Genomic DNA, 18,786 nt, shown 5'->3' with positions numbered 1-18,786 from the left:
TTACCTTTTAATTGACTTTTAGCTCTTTGTTCCTTTCTCCTGATTCATCTGTACAGATCTATTGCATTCTGAACACTCTAAGGGGGAGTCAATCTAAGGGCCAAATGATAAATAATTTAATTTTTTGGACCATAATCCCTGTAGCATTTAATTTTGCAAAGGTAACCCAAAATAGCTATAGACAATGTATAAATTAAAACATGTGGTAGTTATTGAAAACCAACTTAATTGTGTGGTTAATAAAGTTAAAACATAACATACTTTATGTTTCAAATATGTCTTTTTTACTTTTAATTTATTAAAATTCTGAACTCTTTTACATCTTGTAGTGTGTACAAAAACAGATGGTGGCCACATCAGCTGGCAGGCCATAGTTGCTTATCCCTGCTTTATATGAATAAATTATAAAGACAAATTGAAACTCCAGATTACATTATCTTCCTGTAGCAGGGATTTTATTGTACTCCCTGGCAGGTGGTAGTAGGGACAAGATCCTATTCATCTAACTAGGGACTAAGTTAATTTGGATCTAGTTTCAATCATTGTGAGGGTTAATTTATTTCCACTCACTCTTTCATGTATATGCGCATATGGAGATTGCAGATGCTCTGCTCAGTTTATACGTTCTTTTGACCAAAGACTACAAACAACAAATGACAGTTCCTCAAAGAGACCACAGAGAGTTGAATGTCAGTCTAACACATTTATTTACATCCCTTCTTTCTAAATTATTCAGTCCTAAAGAATGTAATGCTATCTCTACCACTTAGTCAATATAGCAGTGCCTTATATCTGTAATAGAACTGGTTATATAAAGAAATGATGCTCTCTTCACTCTGTTCCCCCAGATCCAATACCCTCATCTCATCCCCAGGTCTGCAGCAGAACAATCTACTACACTTTCTCTTTCCACTCTGACCCTGTCACCGAGGGGTCATGAATATCGTCTCCTCCAACCTTCCTTCTCTCAACTCATACCATTATCCCAGCAACCTGGGAACATACCAGCTGAGCAGACCAGGGAAAAAGGTCCATAGAAAATTTCCTATCAGGCAGCACACAGCAGTTAATAGTCTCCTAAAGTCCAGGGAGGAAGCAGTAACCAAGGAGCAAAACATTTATTCAATAGAAACAAAATGAGCTATTATTATCCATACCTATAATCATACCAATGCCAAATGCTTAGATGTCAGTGTAACAATATAATCAATAACAGCCAGAAAATGATGTCTTGGCTGGAGACTAGCAACCCCACCAGAGAAGGCACTGAATATTACAACATAGCTGTAGCCCTCCCCCAAATAACCTTCAAAACAGTCTTATGAAGATGATAGAGGCCCTTAAAGAGGAAATGAATAAATCCTTTATATAAATGCAGGAAAATACTTAGAAACAGTGAAAGGAAATGAACAAAACTGTTCAAGGCCTGAAGACAGAGGTAGAATTGATGATGAAAACCCAGACAGAGGGAATGCTGGAAATGAAAAAAAAGTCAGAATTTGAACATGAACTTCGGAGTCAAGCTTCCCCAATAAAATTCAAGAGATGAAAGAAAAAAATCTCAGGCTTTGTAGATATGATAGAAAAATGGATACATTGGTCAAATAAAATGTTAAATTTAAAAAATTCATGACACAAACCATTCAGAAAATCTGGGACACTGAAAAGATCAAATTTAAGAATAAAAATAATAGAGGAAGTATAAGAAACACAGCTCAAAGAATCAGAAAATATTTTCGTCAAACTCATAGAAGAAAAATTTGCTAACATAAGGAGATGTCTATGAAGGTACAAGAAGCATACAGCACAACAAATAGATTGGATCAAGAAAGAAAGTCCCTGTGGCATATAATGATCAAAACACTAAACCCATGGAGAAATATTATTAGTTTTAATATAGTTATATTCAATATTATATTTAATATTATTATATTAAAGGCTGCAAGAAAAATGAACAAGTAACATATAAAGGCAGAGCTATTAGAATTACACCTGACTTCTCAGTGTAAACTCTAAAAGCTAGAAGATCCTGGACAGATGTACTACAGGCTCTAAGAGATCACAGATACCAGCCCAGACTACTATACTTAGGCAAACTTTCAGTTACCATAGAAGGAGAAAATAATATATTCTATTCAAAAACCACCTTTAAGCAATGTTTATTTACAAATTCAGCCTTATAGGGGTTCTAGAAAAAATCTGCAAACTAACAAAGTTATCTACAAGAACAATAACACAGGTAATAAATAACCCCATACCAGCAAAATCAAAAGAAGGGAAAAACACATACACTACTACTACCACCGCCGCAGCCACCACCACCACCACCACCACCACCACCACCACCACCACCACTACTATGAACAGCAACAAAATAAGAGGAATCAACAAGAGCTGGTCATTGATGTCCCTCAATATCAATGGCCTAAGACACAGATTCACAGAATGGATGTGAAAATAGGACCATCCTTTTACTATATCCAAGAAAAACACATTAACATCAAGGATGGGCATTACCTCAGGGTAAAGAGTTGGAAAAAGATATTCTAAGCAGATGGACCTAAGAAACAAGCTGATGTAGCCATTTCAATATCTAATAAAACAGATTTCAAACTAAAACAATACAGAAGAGATTGGAAAGGGGACTACATGCTCATCAAAGAAAAAATATACCAAGAAAACTTTTCAATTCTTAACATCCATGCCCCAAACACAAAGGCATCCATTTTTCTAAAAGAAACACTACTAAAGCTTATATCACATAATGACTCTCACATGCTGATAATTTGAGACTTCAATACCCCACTCTTACCAGTAGACAGGTCATCTAGATAAAATACAAAAAGAGAAATTTTAGTGCAAATAGACTTTATAACCAAATGGCCCTAACAGATATTTACAGAACATTTCACCCAAACACAAAAGAATATACAGTCTTCTCTGCACCTCATGGAATTTTCTTCAATGAAAGAAAAGGCCAGAGCCAGATGGTTTTAGTGTAGAATTCTACCAGATATTCAAAGAAGTGTTAAAGCCAATATTCCTCAAATTATTCCACAGAATAGAAACAGAAGTAACTACACCCAATTTGCCATATGGGGCCACAGTTACCCTGATAGCTAAACCACACAAAGACCCAAACAGAATACAAGATACACTTAACCTAATAGAAAAATACATGCCTTGAACACATTGGCACAGAATACATTCTGAATAGAGCACTATTAACTCAGGCAGTAAGATCAAAAATCAATAAAGTGTATCTAAATGAAAACCTCGGTAACACCAAGAATGCTGGTCATTTAGACTTAGTGGCAGCCTAAAGAATGGGAAAAGTGTTTTATGTACTCCATATCTTATAGAAGACTCATATCCAAAATATATAAAGAACTCAAAAAACTTGATATCAATAAAAGGGAAAAGTACAAAGAAAAATGAAAAGTAACTTCCTCCATTGTATGACTGAAATTTTAAAAGCTGTAATGCTTAATGGTGTTGACCGATTGAATGACTACAGAAATGTAATAGTATTGAAATTTTTGAACTATACTAAGTCCCAGAATATAAGTTGTTCCATGTGAAGCAAAGGATGTTTTATCACTGGAAAAATGCTATCCTTTGAAAACAAGTTGAATTCCAAGAACTGCCTATATTTAAAGACAAATATGAATGGCCAACAAGGGGGAAATCAACTGACATCAGGCTGAGTTTAAAAATAAGAAGTACTGGACAATTATTAACATTTTCTTAAGATAGTGGGAGGAGAGGAATTAAATTGTCCACTGTGAACTTAACTTGTCACTTAATAGAACAGCAGGGAAGCAAGGGGCGGGTGACCATTATGTCTTATAGTAGGTATTTCTAGACTAAGTTTTTTCTTCAAAAAATGAAGTCATGGTCCTACCACGGTCAGGGTCCATATTGATATCTATTAGCCCTTGTTGTCACCAAAGTCTACAGTGATGCCCAGAGTCTAGGATGCAGCCTGTGACTGTGTTGGTGTCTGAGGACTGTGCTGCTGCTAGACCATGTATATTTGAATGGCCAGCAGTGTCACTTGGGTCCATGGTGCTATACAAGCCAGGGCTGCTGCTGAGGGCCATATCTGGGTCCATGGGCCTGCTGCAGTCTGGGTCTGTGTTAATATGCATTGCTTCTAAGACCATCAATGACCATGCTCATTATAGGGATCAGGGGAGCTGCCTGAGGACATGTTGGTGTACAAGGGACACACTCCATTGGGGACCATGCCAAACCTGGCAGCCTGCACTGCCACCAGGGGCCATGGTGACATCTGAACCCTGGCTGCTTCTTAGGACCATATCTGGTCCATTATCCTACTACATCTGGGGTATGTATTGATGTCCATGGTCCAGGTTGCCACCAAAAGCCACAAGGATGCCAGAGATCTAGGCCACAAACCATGTCCACGTGGGTTTAAGAGCACTGCTGCCTCCAGGGCCAAGCTGATCTGAACCGCCTACACTGTCACCCAGAGCCATGGTGTTGTCAGAAACAGGGCTACTACTGTCCGGATCTGTGGCCCTACTGCAGGAAGGTCTGAGTTGACATTTGTGGCTCCTGTTGCCACAAAGGACTGTGTGGATGCCTGGGGTCTAGTCATCCACTTGAGACCAAGTTGGGGTCTGAGGACCATGTCACTGCAGAGGCCATATTAACCTGGCTGGGGTGGGGGTGTGCGGCTAACTGGAACCATGGAAATGTCAGGACCCAGGTTGTTGCCTAGGGTCATGTCTGGGCCATGTCTGCAGCCCTGCAGTGGCTGGGGTCTGGAGTGATGTCCAGGACTCTTGTTACCACTGAGGGCTATGTGGATGCTCAGGGTCTAGTCAGCTGTTCCTTGGGTCACAACAGTAGGAGAGCTAGCCCTGCCCCTCACCAGCTGCAGTACAGGAGAGTGGACCATGCAATCCACCAGAGCAGCACACCAGCACTCCATGGGTTGTCAGGGGCACAGGTGAGCCAGGCTGGAGGGTGTGAGAACAGAAGAGCTGACACCCCACCACCACCCCTTTGTATGCCCCCTATAGCAATTGGGAGAGAGGGCCCTGCTCTGAGCCTGGGCAAAACAGTAGAGGTTGGCCCTTTTCATCCAGGCCTAGGATCAGGGCTGAGAGAGGGCCCACTCCAACATCCACTTCATCTATGAATTGTTAGAACATGAGAAGAGGGCAACCTACAGAGCCAAACCTGCAGGATCTATATGATGCAGGACAATGACGACACTCCAGCCAAAGCCACAGAGTCCATTGTCAAAAGTGTGACAGAGGACAGAGGCCTTGAACCAGACCCAAGACTCAGGGCAATGATTACTTGTAAATGGAGATAAAAGGACTAAAGGGTGAAGTGTGTGTGTGTGTGTGTGTGTGTGTGTGTGTGTGTGTGTGTGAGAGAGAGAGAGAGAGAGAGAGAGAGAGAGAGAGAGAGAGAGAGAGAGAGAGAGAGTCAGAGACAGACTTACCAGACCACACCACAGTTTCCTGAGATTCTTTATTTTTTCATCTTTCTTGTTTCTTGGTCTGCTTGTTTGGTTAGTTTGGTTTTGGTTTTTCTTTTAAATTTTGTTTTGCTTTGAGTGGGGAGGTTGCAAGGGCCAAGGGGGCAGGTGGGGATGGGATGGATTGGCATTCTTGATATAAAAAACACCCAAAGTATATGACAGACTCTGAAGATCCCTCCATGGAAGGCCTCAGTCTCCCTGGGGAGCAGAAATGGTATAGAATAGGTAGGGTATTAGTAGGGGTCAGGGGAGGAGGGGAGGGAGAGGGAAGAGGGATTGACTTGTGAAACAATCTTGTTTCTAATTTAAATAAAAATGGAGAATAAATAAATAAAAAGTAAGAAAAACACAAAGAATCAATAATAGTTAATCAAATAAGTGAAAAAGGGAAAAAGAAATAAAAGAAGGCCTATCTTCATGTGCATATCTGACTGACAATTCTGAAAAGACAGTCATTTCAAATGTCACAAAATGCATCAGTCCCAACTGATGCACTTGTACAATGCTTGCAAACAGTCTGAAGATACAGTTTTTGTAATGTGATCATGGATAGACACATTTCTTTCTCCTAGATTTTTATTGAATGTGCTTTTTGAGAACCTCAAATATGTAAAAAGGACTTTGTCATCACCCTAACCCCCACCTTCTCCACACTCCCTCCCATCCCATTACCCACTTGGTTCTTAACAGTTCCCCTCCTCATACTTGTATCTTTTGTCATTTTGGATTTGGTACCCACTGATTAGAGGTCCTGTATTTTAGCAGTCTTTAACAGTCTTTTAATTACTGCTTTCCCTGAATCTCTGTCAGCCCAGTCGATGTATTGGACATTCTGAGGAGTTAGACCTCTGCAAAAATAGGAAAAGGCCCTCTGTCCCACTAGAAAGATGAAAAACCTACCTCACTTTACATGTTAGATGGAGATGTGGCTGGCAGACAGGATTAACCTCCAGGAAAGGAGATTTGAACTCCATTCTGTTGGAGACATGTATACTACTTGTTATACTTTTGTTTAAATAAAGACAAAACATGCTAAATGGAACATGAATCCGAGAGCTATATTAACCAGTTTATTAAGGTGGGGGAGGGGAGAGCGAGAGGGGACAGACGAGAAGAGATGAAGAGGGTAAGAGAAGAGAGCATCAAGGGAAAGAGAGCATAAGTGGGCAGGGGTCTGTGTTTTAAAGGGGTCCTTTACACCTTCAGGCAGTGTAGTATTCATGGAACCCTGGACTGACCAGAGTACTGCCTGAGTGGATTCTGCCAGGTAACACAAGCAGGCCAGCATAATGCCTGAACCTTTCACTACTGGAGAGCCATATTTTAAAATAGAATTTTCTATTCAAGGGCAGTGAGCTTATGACAGGAGCTTTTTTTTTTCTTAAATGTTCCAAATGAAAAGTAAATGATTTCTGAATTTCCAAAGAAGCAAACTCTGGATAGATATCTTGTGGGTGGTAATATAAAGCTTCTCCTGTTTTCCCAATTGTTATTGTTATTCCACATTGCTCTAAAGGACTCTAGGGAACATTATTTGCCCCAGAGAAAAATCAAAGGAGTCCAGAGAGGAAGTCAACTGAATTTCAAAACAGACTTTTAAGAACTCATAACTGAAACATTAGTATTGAAACTGAAAGAGGTTTGAAGTTTAGCAAACTTTTCTAGATAGAAGAGATTCTTGTAGTTTGGAGAAAATGGTTTTGAGTATCAAAATCTAAGCACTAATATATTCTGTGTGAAACATATAATGTGAACTATGAAGCTGAGAAGAATTCTGGGTTTTCTGTTTGGATAACATAAAGACATACAACCTTTGGATAAGAAGGCATTTCAGTTAGTGGGATACTAGGGGAGGCAGACTCTTGCCGCCGGCCCCAGATAAATCTTGATGCCCTCAGTCAGTAAGCCAGGGGAGTGTGAATGTTCCTCACTTTCCAGAGAAGCCACTCAGAAAGTCCTGAAAGGGAGGGTAGGTAAGTGAGGTGTTAGATGGTTGGTTTGAGGATGCCAAGTTTACTCCAGTTCACCACATCATAGGATCACAAATAGAGCTGAAAAGTCTAGGATTATAAGAGGCTAATATAGGACTGGTGGACATAGAATGGTCACTGGATGGCTGAAAACAAGACATGAAGTGCTGGAATCTGATGAAAGTACATGAAAACACCAAAGTCCTCTCAAGGCATAACAATTGGGTTGACTGTGGGTCATGTGTCTTCCTGAGATCTAGCAAACAGAGGTAGAAATGAGCATGGATGAGGTTCCTTTTCCTTCAGGGTAAGAAACATTGCTTAGAACTGGATTTGCTATAGGGCATTGTGAAGAGAAGCAGAAGGAAACAAAAGAACAGTAACTCAAAATTTATTCATTACTCAACCTGGATTACTCATCTTTGACTGACTGGGTTTACATAAAAAATCTAGGAGAATTAGGAGTTCTGAATGACAATGCAGATGGAAAAGGGAACTTCTTATATTATTTACCTGATACATAATATATTGCATGCACCATCACTTTGCATACTTCATTAGGTATTTCTGTAATTTGACAACATTTTACAAGGAGAATAATGTGTACTCAAGTATTCTTTTGGATATTGAAGCTAACTTTTCAGTATAATAAAATACTTGAATTTTCTCAATAATTATTCCTTCAAATTAGTAAGTTGTATACATTCACTCATTTTTTTCTCGAAAACAGAATCTAAAATTTACCCCTATTCTCTCTTTTTTTCATTTTTTGAGGATAGGAAGAGTAAGCAGTCTGTTGTTATTTCATTTCAAGCTCAGATAATTGAATTTTTGGAAGGCTTCTTATCATAATTCCATACTATTTACATTTCTCAGTTTTTTCTCAGTTTTTCCTCAGTAATGGAATCATCTAATTTATTTCACACAGGAGTTATCATGGCTTAAATTTCCACCTAGTTCCCTTCCCTTGCCTCGGTGACTTGGCTTACAAGGGGAAGAAGGAGGCTCAATCAGAAGGATGTTTTCTAAAGTCCTTCTGTTCCTCTTAGCCCTCCTCACCCTGTCATCTCACACTTCCATTCAACTTTCAGGAAGTTCTCAGACAATTTCTTCCTAACTTTTCCTGCTTCACCAATTTCACAGACTTCTCAGCAATCTTCTCCCTCAAGAACCTCCTCTTCCTTCCTGAGACTTAAAAAAGATTCTTTTCTATGAAGGATGATTTTATTATCAGCCCCAGAAAGCCCTCTCCTCCATCTGGCTTCTCAATAATAAGAGCAATGAACAGACCAAGTCACTTGCATTCAGATGATATGGCCAGACTCCTGTGGCTGTCCTAACTGATTATAAACTTTTCCATTTAATGTCTCCTTCCCTCTTCATGACATTTTCTTAGTTCCCTTTCATTGGGAGTTATACTAGTAGCAGATAGGAAAAGTGGAGTTCATTTGGAGTTCCATGTGTGACTTCGTGAAGATAGTTTGTCTAGGAAGTTTTAGCTTGTCCCAAATCCATTTCTTAAAATATGTCTTTAGTTTTGCATTTCTTATCTTATTAAAACACAAGGCAGTTAGATGTCTGTACATATCCTTCGTGTGCTCTCCACTTGCTTGAGCATCTAATTTATACTAACAGAATATTCCATTGAGTAATGTTTAATGTGTGGTTTATAATTCAACAAGAAATAGATTGGTTCCTTTAAATTTAAGCTCAAAATGAACATAAGATCATACTCTGACCTTGCAATTATCTTCTGGAGTAGGGCCAATGGCTGTCTGTGCACAGGTCTTGAAAGTGACCTGTGTTTTTATTATGTTAACAAAGAGGTTGAGGAAATGGAATGCAATTATTAGAGGCTGGCTCCCAGCTCCACTTTTGCCCTCTCCCTGGCCCTGGCTATGATGTATGAGACTTCTAATCACATGAAACCTAGGCTTCATAACTTTACCTGTCGGGTTCCATATGAAAAAAGATGAAATTATTTGGACATAAATTAGCAACTATGATAGGGATTTCCTACCCATCACTTTCCGAAGGGCATCCTGAACTTCTTTGTTTCTCAGACTATACACAACGGGATTTAGTAGAGGTGTTATAACAGTGTAAGTCACTGAGATCAGCTGGTCCTGGTCCTTGGTATTCTCTGACTTGGGCTTGAAGTAGGCAATAGAGGCACAACCATAGTGGATCACAACCACAGTGAGGTGGGAAGCACAGGTGGCAAAAGTTTTCTTCCGGCCCTCAGCTGAGGCTATCTTGAGAATGGTGGAAATAATGAGGACATAGGAGACAAATAGGAAAGTGGCGGGTGCTGTGATGGCCAGAAGGCTGAGAACTAATGTCAAGATATCATTGACGACTGGCACTTCACAGGCCAGATCTAAAACAGGTCGGACATCACAGAAGAAATGTTCAATCAGTGAGTTGCAAAAGGGCAGCCTGAAAATGGACACAGCCTGAACTAGTGAGAAAAGGAACCCTGTGGCACAGACTGAAGATGCCAGAATGACACACACCCTCCAATTCATGATGATGGTATAGCGAAGTGGGTTGCAGATGGCCACATAGCGATCATAACCCATGACTGCTAGCAGGAGGCAGTTTGTGATTGCAAATCCAAGGAAAAAGAAGAGCTGTGTCCCACAGCACTCTAGCGAGATGGTTTGGCTCAGACCCACAAGGCTACCAAGCATTCGCGGGATGATGACCAGGGAATAGAATGTCTCTGAAGTGGAGAGAACACTTAAGAAGAAATACATGGGGGTGTGAAGGTGCTGGTCAATACGGATAATGGTCACGATGATGACATTGCCAGCCAGAGTCAGGAGGTACAGGGCAAAGAAGACAACAAAGAGTGTGAGCTGGAATTCTTGGTAATTGGAGAAACCTTGGAAAACAAACTCTCTCACCCCTGTGAAATTGGTTCTCTTCATTGAGGAGCTCAGATCTGAAAGATAAAGAGAAGGTGAACACTGTGTCTTAGTGCCCTCATTACACTGCAGAGAAAAGATCCTGTATTGCAGATTCGGTTAAAAACTCATGGATGGAGATGTAGAGAAGTGGACCTTCAATTCATAAGGTCGTTATCTCCAAAGCATGACTCCCTAATTTCAATCACTAGAACTTACAGTTTAAAAATATATAAATAAGAGGAAGGCATCATGGGATATGCTTGTAATCCCAGAACTGGGGATGTGGAAACAGGTAGAACCCTGGGGCTCACTGGCAGCTGGCCTAGATTCAGTGAGCTCCAGACAAACAAAGACTCAGACTTAGAAAATAAAAAAGTCTAATTTGATGACATCTACACATTAATATCTGTGGTTGGTATCTAGCTTCCACACCTACACATATGTACACATGCCTGCATAACCACATGCAATTGCATAAATAAGAGCATACACCAAAATAAAATTAAAAACAATAAAAACATCAACTCATGCCTTCAGAAATGATAGACTGTGTCCTTGGACTAGAAATAAAAATAAACTTTAATTAGCCTTCCCTAAGAACCTGATGTAAAACATTCTTCCCGGGTAAATTTTGATCCTTTACATAATGGTTGTATATAGCCCATAAAATTTGTTTTGAAAATTTCTTAAAATTGGATTCTCTTTTACAAAATAATTCTTAGTGTAGAGCATACAAAATTTAGAAATTTTCAAAAATAAAATGGATAGTTTATAAAAGGTTACCAGAAGCTGGGCGTTGGTGGCACACGCCTTTAATCCCAGCAGAGGCAGGTGGACCTCTGTGAGTTTGAGGCCAGCCTAGTCTCCAGAGCGAGTGCTAGGATAGGCTCCAAAGCTACACAGAGAAACCCTATCTCAAAAAACCAAAAAAAAAAAAAGTTACAAGAGCTCATAATGATAACTGGGAACTATTTAGAACCAAATAATAATAAAAATAATGATAACCAAAACATGTGTGATATACACAGAAGGTTATTAGTGTTGAATTTATACTTTAAATTGTTTATTTTGAAAATGGGTAATATAGTCAGAAGAATGTCCATCTCATAAACTCATTTTAAAAAGACAAAAAGTAAAATAGGAAGAAAAAATAATATGAAGTACATGGTAATAAAATAAAAGAAGAATAAAATGATAAGATATATAAAGTTAAATGTTTATAAGCTTAAATGTAGGACACTAGTGAAATTGACAAAGAGAAAGAAGATATGAATAAACTTTATCAACCAATAAAGGAACATAACTAGATAAGTTTCGGAAAAAAAGGAGAAAGTAGCTTCTTTTTATTTTATTGCAATATAATTTTAGTAAAATGAAATGATTACACTCCTAGCCACTGGTATTTAATTGAAAAACACCTCATACCTGGCACCATTGTTGAGCAGAATCCTGTAGCTAGTCAGGTTCTAAGCTCCAGGGGAGGATCTACAGCAATCATTCTTCTAAATATATGTATATGATATACAATGGTGACTCTTAATGATTTATACTCATAGATGAACACATATCTGAACCCTTATCAGAGAATAATCTACTTGAAGTAGATGGGATTCATATAGTTACCTACATCTGGCCAAGGTTCAGCATACACTCACAGAATATTTCTCTCTGTCTCATCCTTCCAAGGCCCAAGGATCATTTCACAAAAAGGGGAAGAGGTCTTTATGAACCAGAGATGGTCAGTGAACACAGGGAAACAGTGTCCCCCAGACACAACATGACAGTTGCACATAGGAAGTCAGAGCAATTGCTACATGCACAATCCTTGTCCTAGCTCTGGCCAGATCTCAACACAGAGAGGGAGGTATATGTGAAACTCTACCCCAAACAAAGGAGCTATTGGAAATTGACAGTTTCTTGGAGGAAGAGTCAATTTTCTTTACAACTTAATGTTGTCCCTGCTGTGTTGACCATACATAAGTAGAAGGTCACACATCTGAGGATATGAGAAAAACAAAGTGGACTTGATGGGTTAAAAAATTACAAGTAGGGAAGGGTTCTATCTGAGAGCAGTTAGAGTGGAATGAACATGATCAAAACATATTGTGTGAACTTCTCAATGAATCAATAAAAAAAAAACAACAAATAAACCAAGCCTCTGAAAACTCCAGTGTCTTGGTCAAATTTAATTCTAAAATTGGCACAGCCTAGAGTCATCAAGAGGAGAAACCTCAGTTGAGGCATTGCCTCAATCAGGTTGGTCTGTGGTCATTGCTTTGTGGGCCTGTCTTAATTACTAATTAATGTAGAAAGGCCCAGCCCCACCGGTAGCAACATCAATTCTCAGGTAAGAAAATCACATGCAATCAAAATCTGGAGCTGTGGAGACCAGTCACTATGGATATATCTACAAAACACCCTCTTAACCAAGGATCATTGAATATTGCAGAGGAGTGGGCAGAGCATTAGGGACATCATTGTGCGATCTGGGCCCTTAGTAATGTCTGAAGCTACACTTATGAAGTGTCACCAACTTGACTGTCCAAACATGATCTAAATAAGGATGACATGAATGGACATGTCAAAATGGATAGGAGTCGGGCACAAGTCTTCAACCATACACAAAGAATCACAGATAAGGTAGGAATGCTGAGACAGATAGTCATCCAGAGAAGAGCATGCAAATTGGCGGCAAATGGTCAGCCCTGAAAATACACATAGAAACTAACATAATACAGACTAAGCTGGTTATATTTAGTAATATGTAATAGCAATTAGTGAAACAAAAAGCCATGGATTTGAAAGAGAACAGGGGAGGATATATGGAAAGGTTTGGAAGAGGGATAGAGAACAGAGAAATGATGTAATCATATTATAACCACAAAAAAAATAAAAGAAAGAATTCTAGTTAGAGGAAATGTATAAGAAATTTAATTCAAAACATCAATATTAATAAACTTTCAATGTTATATTGCCATAGAAAACACTTAAGCAAATCCGCCTCTGAAATATAATTTCTTGCATGAGATATTAACAAATTAAATATAAAGGTATATAAGAAAGTTAAGTGACAAAGATTTCTTTTAGAATGGAAAATTTATTTAAAATTACAATTCTTCAATTATGTTTCTTCAAAAAGTGTTTAAATTGGGGAGATTCATATGATATTTGGATTGCTTCTGATACAGGTTTTAATTTTTTCAATATTTGTACTTGAGAAAACCCATAGAAAGCTGAGAATAAAGTATTTTGTCTCAGCTGATAAACACAGGCAGAAACCCTACAGTGAACATCATACTTGGTGCCAAGGTATCCAAGGTTTTTCTTTATGTTTATGAACAAGATAAACATGATGGCTTTATCTACCTCTCTTCAACATTACATTGGGTATTCTAGCCAATCCTGTAAGGTAATAAAAAATGAAGATTCAAAGATTGAGAAAGAATAAGTAAAATTGGATTTTTTTACAGATTATAATCATAGAAAATTCAAAAGATGATAATGAATTATTAAGAGACCTCAGCAAGCTTTTTGGCACAAAACTTACTATGTTAAACTTCCCTGCGTTTCTGCATTCCACAAACTTATACCAAATTTAATCTAGGAAACATCATTTATCACCATTTCAAAAAAAATCAAGTACTCATTAATAAAGACCTCTATAGAGAAAATTTCAAAACCTAATGAACCATCCTAAAGAAGTGTGAAATAAATGGTTACATCTATGAATTCTAAGGCAATACTCTCACTGTTTCACCTAGTCCCAAATTGATCTGTGGAGTCAGTACATGTCACTCAAATCTCAAGTTGGTTATTTTATTTTGTTGGATGAACAAACTAATGCTAATATATATACACAAGAGCAAAGTCCCAGAAGCATCCAAAGAAAGGAGATTTACCTTTCCAACATCAGGACTTACGGTAATGCTAGAGTAATTAAGAAGTGGTGCTGACCCAGGGCAAAGCAATCACAGAGAGGGAGAAAAATGAGAGCTGAGCCATAATGAATACATATTACAGCATAGGTGGGGATTTAAAATAATCTCCTTCACGCTAGTCTCCCAACTGTTTTCCATTCATATATTCCTCTCATCATTTATTCTTGACATTTTATTTGTTTGATCCCTCTTGTCACATGTGATTGCAATTACTTGTTTGACTATCAAATGAGCTCTTTGATTACAGAGCTCATACCGGTTTAGTTCCAGATTTCTAGAACCAATCCTCATTTCTATCTTTTTCTTTTAGGCCATCAACAAATACTTGTTGAATGAACCAGCACACAATGGAATGTTTTTGAGCACTTCCTGTCTGCAGGAAAGAATCACCCTTTCATTGGATGTCCACAGAAGCTCTGCCTTGGGAACCCAGACCTGGGACACAATAATTACGTAAAAGTGTAGACTTCAGAACTTTCAGAGCTGTGAGATGTAGAGCTCATGATTCTTATCTTTAGGGGCATTGCAGGCATATGGAGTGTCTGAAGCATCCAAGCAAAAGAAAAGCTGATATATAGATAGACAGGAAGCAGTAATGTCTACAGCACTCATTAAGTGGAGAAATTGGAAGGCTGCCTGAGAGAATGGTCACAAAGAGGTAGTATACAGAAAGACAGACAGATGAAGATGTTGTCTTACCACTTAAAATTCAGAAGGGACACACAAATGGCTCTTGAGTTGGTTTTCACTTCCCAGTCCACATTTAGATAAGCGGCTCCATTTCTAAAAATGATTGGAGAAAAGTGAATGGACTTTTGTCTACAAGATCTTCTTTTCTTCTTCAGAAGCAGCCACCTGGTAGATAATGTGAAGAAATAATTTGTAAAAGAACAAAAAAGTTGCCCAATTTGGAAGGGTAACTCTGAAGCCTAAATATCCTGACCTGTAGCTCCAAGCCCTTTGTCACTAAGAAATCTCAATCCTGGAAGAAAAAAATTCTGTTTCACCTGAGGGCCAGATGGAGTGCTGATGCCAGGGAGAGAATGCATTCACTTTAGAGAACGCTATTAGACATAGGGGTGTGTTTATTTTGTTAGGGGTTGGTTTGGATGGTTTCTGTGAAGAGTCACAGTCAAGGACCTGGTGTTTCACACTTGTAAAGCAGGTATTAATACCTGGTGGGAAGGAAAATTTCAGGAAAGTCTGGTGTTCCCTTTCTGTTCTCTGTTCCAAGTGTGTGTAGAATCCTTGAGTCAATATATTATATACTCACTTAACACCCACATACATACGGAGTGAGCCAAGTATATTTATTTTCCTGGAGTAATGATTGAATGGCCACATAATGTTTATGAAAAGACATAGAACAAGTCTAGTGATCCAGTAATGATCATAAAAAATAGAATCAAAGTAGCTCTTGGGTGACAAAAATTGTTAGAATTACAATTTTGGCCCATGAACTAGATAAGACTGAAATAGTGAGGAACAAACTACACTAAGTAACAATTGGTGCTATCCAGTGTAGACAGGCTATGTGATTTAAGTCTTTAAAATTACTCCCCAAATACACAAATCATTTTATTTTGTTGATAGAGAAGTTGAGACTCAGTGAGATAAACTTCTTGCCAGAAGTGTGAGGTCCTGGCATATCTGACTACACATTTTCATTTGCATTGAAAAAAATCCTTCAGGATGAATATTCAAGCAAGATGTTTGGTCTAGAAGAGAAGGAGTCACTGGCTGTAACTCTCAGCATTGCTGCCTCAAAAGACACAAAGCCCTTAGTTGCGGATGACAACACTGGGATTACAAAGGCAGTCCTATTTGCTGTCTTGTCTTGACTTTCAGAAGATTCTTCCATTATTTAAGACAAAGCCTGAGAGAATATTATATTTCACTTTAGGTCTCAACCAGACTTTGTGAAAGTTATCAAGAAAGTCTGAAACTTCTGTATCATTAAAATCATCAGAAAGAGAGAGCAGGAAATTGAGGAAAGCCAGAAAATTTAAAAACCATTTCTCTTATGCTTTTTTATTTTATTTTGCATTCCAACAAGCACTTACTTATTGAGAACTCAGAAAAGGAAATCATGGATATTTTCTTAGGAGATGGTGTGCCTGAGATTGCAAACAGAAAGGCCCTGAATGGGATGCTCCACAAAGCCAGAGTGGAAAAAATTTAAAACCTCCCAAGGCAAGCAGGTAAGCATTTCCAGAGTGTCAGCAGGACTTTCATAATGAAGTGACAGATTCCATGCTAAAGGTTTGATCCTGTGGCCTCAGAAGGTCTCTCAGCAGAGCAGACACCTCTGGAAACCCTAAACTTACATGTGCTGTCTGGGGTTTACCTAGAAAGAGAAACAGGACTATAAATCCAGTATTCTGAAGACTTCCCTTGAGAGTCATTCCTGGGCACTGGGGGCACCTGAGAACTAATGTGAGGCCCTATCCCTGGGGCTTCATTAGAAACTTGGGCAATTAGTAGACTGAAACACTTTGCCTTTGGTTAGTGACTCACAGGAGCAGCCTGCATCTCAGAAACTGAAACATGTTTTGTTATCAAACCAGCAAACCCAGAATAAACATGCCAAAGAAAGTAATTGTCTGTTACTCTATGTCTGAGGATGCTTTCCTTATTTATTGAATAAACAAATATTATTGAGCATGCACTTATGTGCCAGAAGTATGTTGCCTGGGGATACTAGCACAATAAAACCATTAATGGTGCCTGGTCCCAAAGAGTTATCAAGCAGTGAAACACAGCAAACTATAGTTAAAACATCACCATGTTTGCACAAGTTTGAAATATAGGTGCATCATCTAGACACATGCAGCCTCTGTACAGACTGTTTGGTCACCAGACAATACATTTATGCCATTAGTAAGTTTGGGCATTTACTAATGCACATTAGTAAATGGTTCCCATTCTTTATCCATAGAGAGCTCCCTAAGATTCATGGCTTGTGAAGTGGACTGTGGGCTGGATTTTGGAGATGGTGTTGCTTAAAGTATGTGCTGCCTACACAGGCAGGCAAATTTCAAACTAAGACTATCACAGGGGTATTTCTAGAAGGAAAAGTAAATACTGGAAGGAAAAGTGTAGGTGAGTTGTGCTAGTGTGATTCCGGCTTTTAATATTTTTCTGGGTCATCAAGTTTAAGCTGGAATGTTGAAGACAAACTGGATGAAGTTATGGAAGGAAATTTAAGGCAGAGGAAGAAAAGATGGAGGAAGAATTGATGAATTAGTAAAAACCCATTCTGAGGTATGAAACAAAGAGAAGGTGAGGGAGCAATCACTTTGGAACTAATGGGACCGGGGACACGCAAGGTTTGGCATAACTTCAGGCTTATTTTGAGCTTCTATGGAAGTGATGACTCAATCACATATAAACTTCTAATTGAGATCCAAAAGCATGAAACCATGAGTGGCATTTTGGAGCTCAGAAAAACAATTAGGGTACTACTGTGTTTGTCCAGTGTGAATGTTTTGGAGCTGGAGCTCTGGAGTAAGACAGAGTGATCACATTGGATTGTTGAGATCCCAAAACTAATTCATCATAGGCTACATGGTCTGGAGTCCTGTCTTTAACCACCTATGACTCAGGAGCCCATTCTGAGATAGTGATTATCTACGGAAAGTGTGGCTTTTCATAGAAATATAAAGGGGTTATACTGTGAGCCTCTTGTGACAGCTTGATAGAACAGTGTCTAATTCTTCATATGGAGAATCACAATAGTCTCTTTCAATTGTCAGAGTAGGGAACTTGAATAAAGGGGAGGCTCATTCCCCTTGGAATATGCTCTTGAGATGCATGCCAGTATGGATTAAAGTGTATCTACTGTGTCCCATGTTAGTGGTGAAGCTGTTTACACTCAGCTCATTTTAGAGCCTTTTCTTTTTCTTCCTCTTGCTCATTGCTTACTCAGGAAATGGGTTAAAGTGGTAGATATATGATACCTTTCCAGCATGTCTGTCTCATTTGACTCATAGACAAATAAACCAGAATATGCTTGGGAATCACCAAACTTTCTGTGAAGTGGTATTGTAAAAACTCTAATGCCAAGATTCAACTTTTCTCTTCCTTCCTTCCTTCCTTCCTTCCTTCCTTCCTTCCTTCCTTCCTTCCTTCCTTTCTTTCTTTCTTTCCTTCCTTCCTTCTTTGTTTCTTTGTTTCTTTCTTTGTTTCTCTCTCTCTTTCTTTTTCTCTTCTTTTTCTCATTCTCATTCCTCCTCCTCCTCCTCTTCCTCTTCCTCCTCTTTTTCTTTTTGGTTTGTTTTTTCCAGACAGGGTTTCTCTGTGTATCCCTGGCTGTCCTGGAACTTGATCTGTGGACCATGCTGGCCTTGAACTCAGAGATCTATCTGCCTCTGTTTGCTGAGTGCTGGGACTAAAGATGTGAGCCACCACTGACTGGCAAATTCCACTTCTTAATGCGCCATTCA

At 38.9% G+C, this 18,786-nt stretch overlaps 1 protein-coding gene across 1 annotated transcript; it reads right to left on the bottom strand.

Annotated features, from left to right (window-relative positions):
* Positions 1-7,912: 7,912 nt before the first annotated feature.
* LOC113836100 (olfactory receptor 10J1-like) lies at positions 7,913-18,449 on the bottom strand. Its single transcript, XM_035445744.1, has 2 exons — positions 15,041-18,449; positions 7,913-10,438 (listed from the first exon to the last, which is right to left on the bottom strand). Exon 2 carries the CDS (start codon positions 10,422-10,424, stop codon positions 9,492-9,494), a length of 933 nt encoding a protein of 310 aa, XP_035301635.1. The 5' UTR covers positions 10,425-10,438; positions 15,041-18,449; the 3' UTR covers positions 7,913-9,491.
* Positions 18,450-18,786: the final 337 nt, after the last annotated feature.

Source organism: Cricetulus griseus, chromosome 5, assembly GCF_003668045.3.
Source record: "Cricetulus griseus strain 17A/GY chromosome 5, alternate assembly CriGri-PICRH-1.0, whole genome shotgun sequence".
NCBI classification, from domain to species: Eukaryota; Metazoa; Chordata; class Mammalia; order Rodentia; family Cricetidae; genus Cricetulus; species Cricetulus griseus.
The sequence above is the reverse complement of the archived record's forward strand: the minus strand, read 5'-3'. Positions and strand labels throughout refer to the sequence as shown.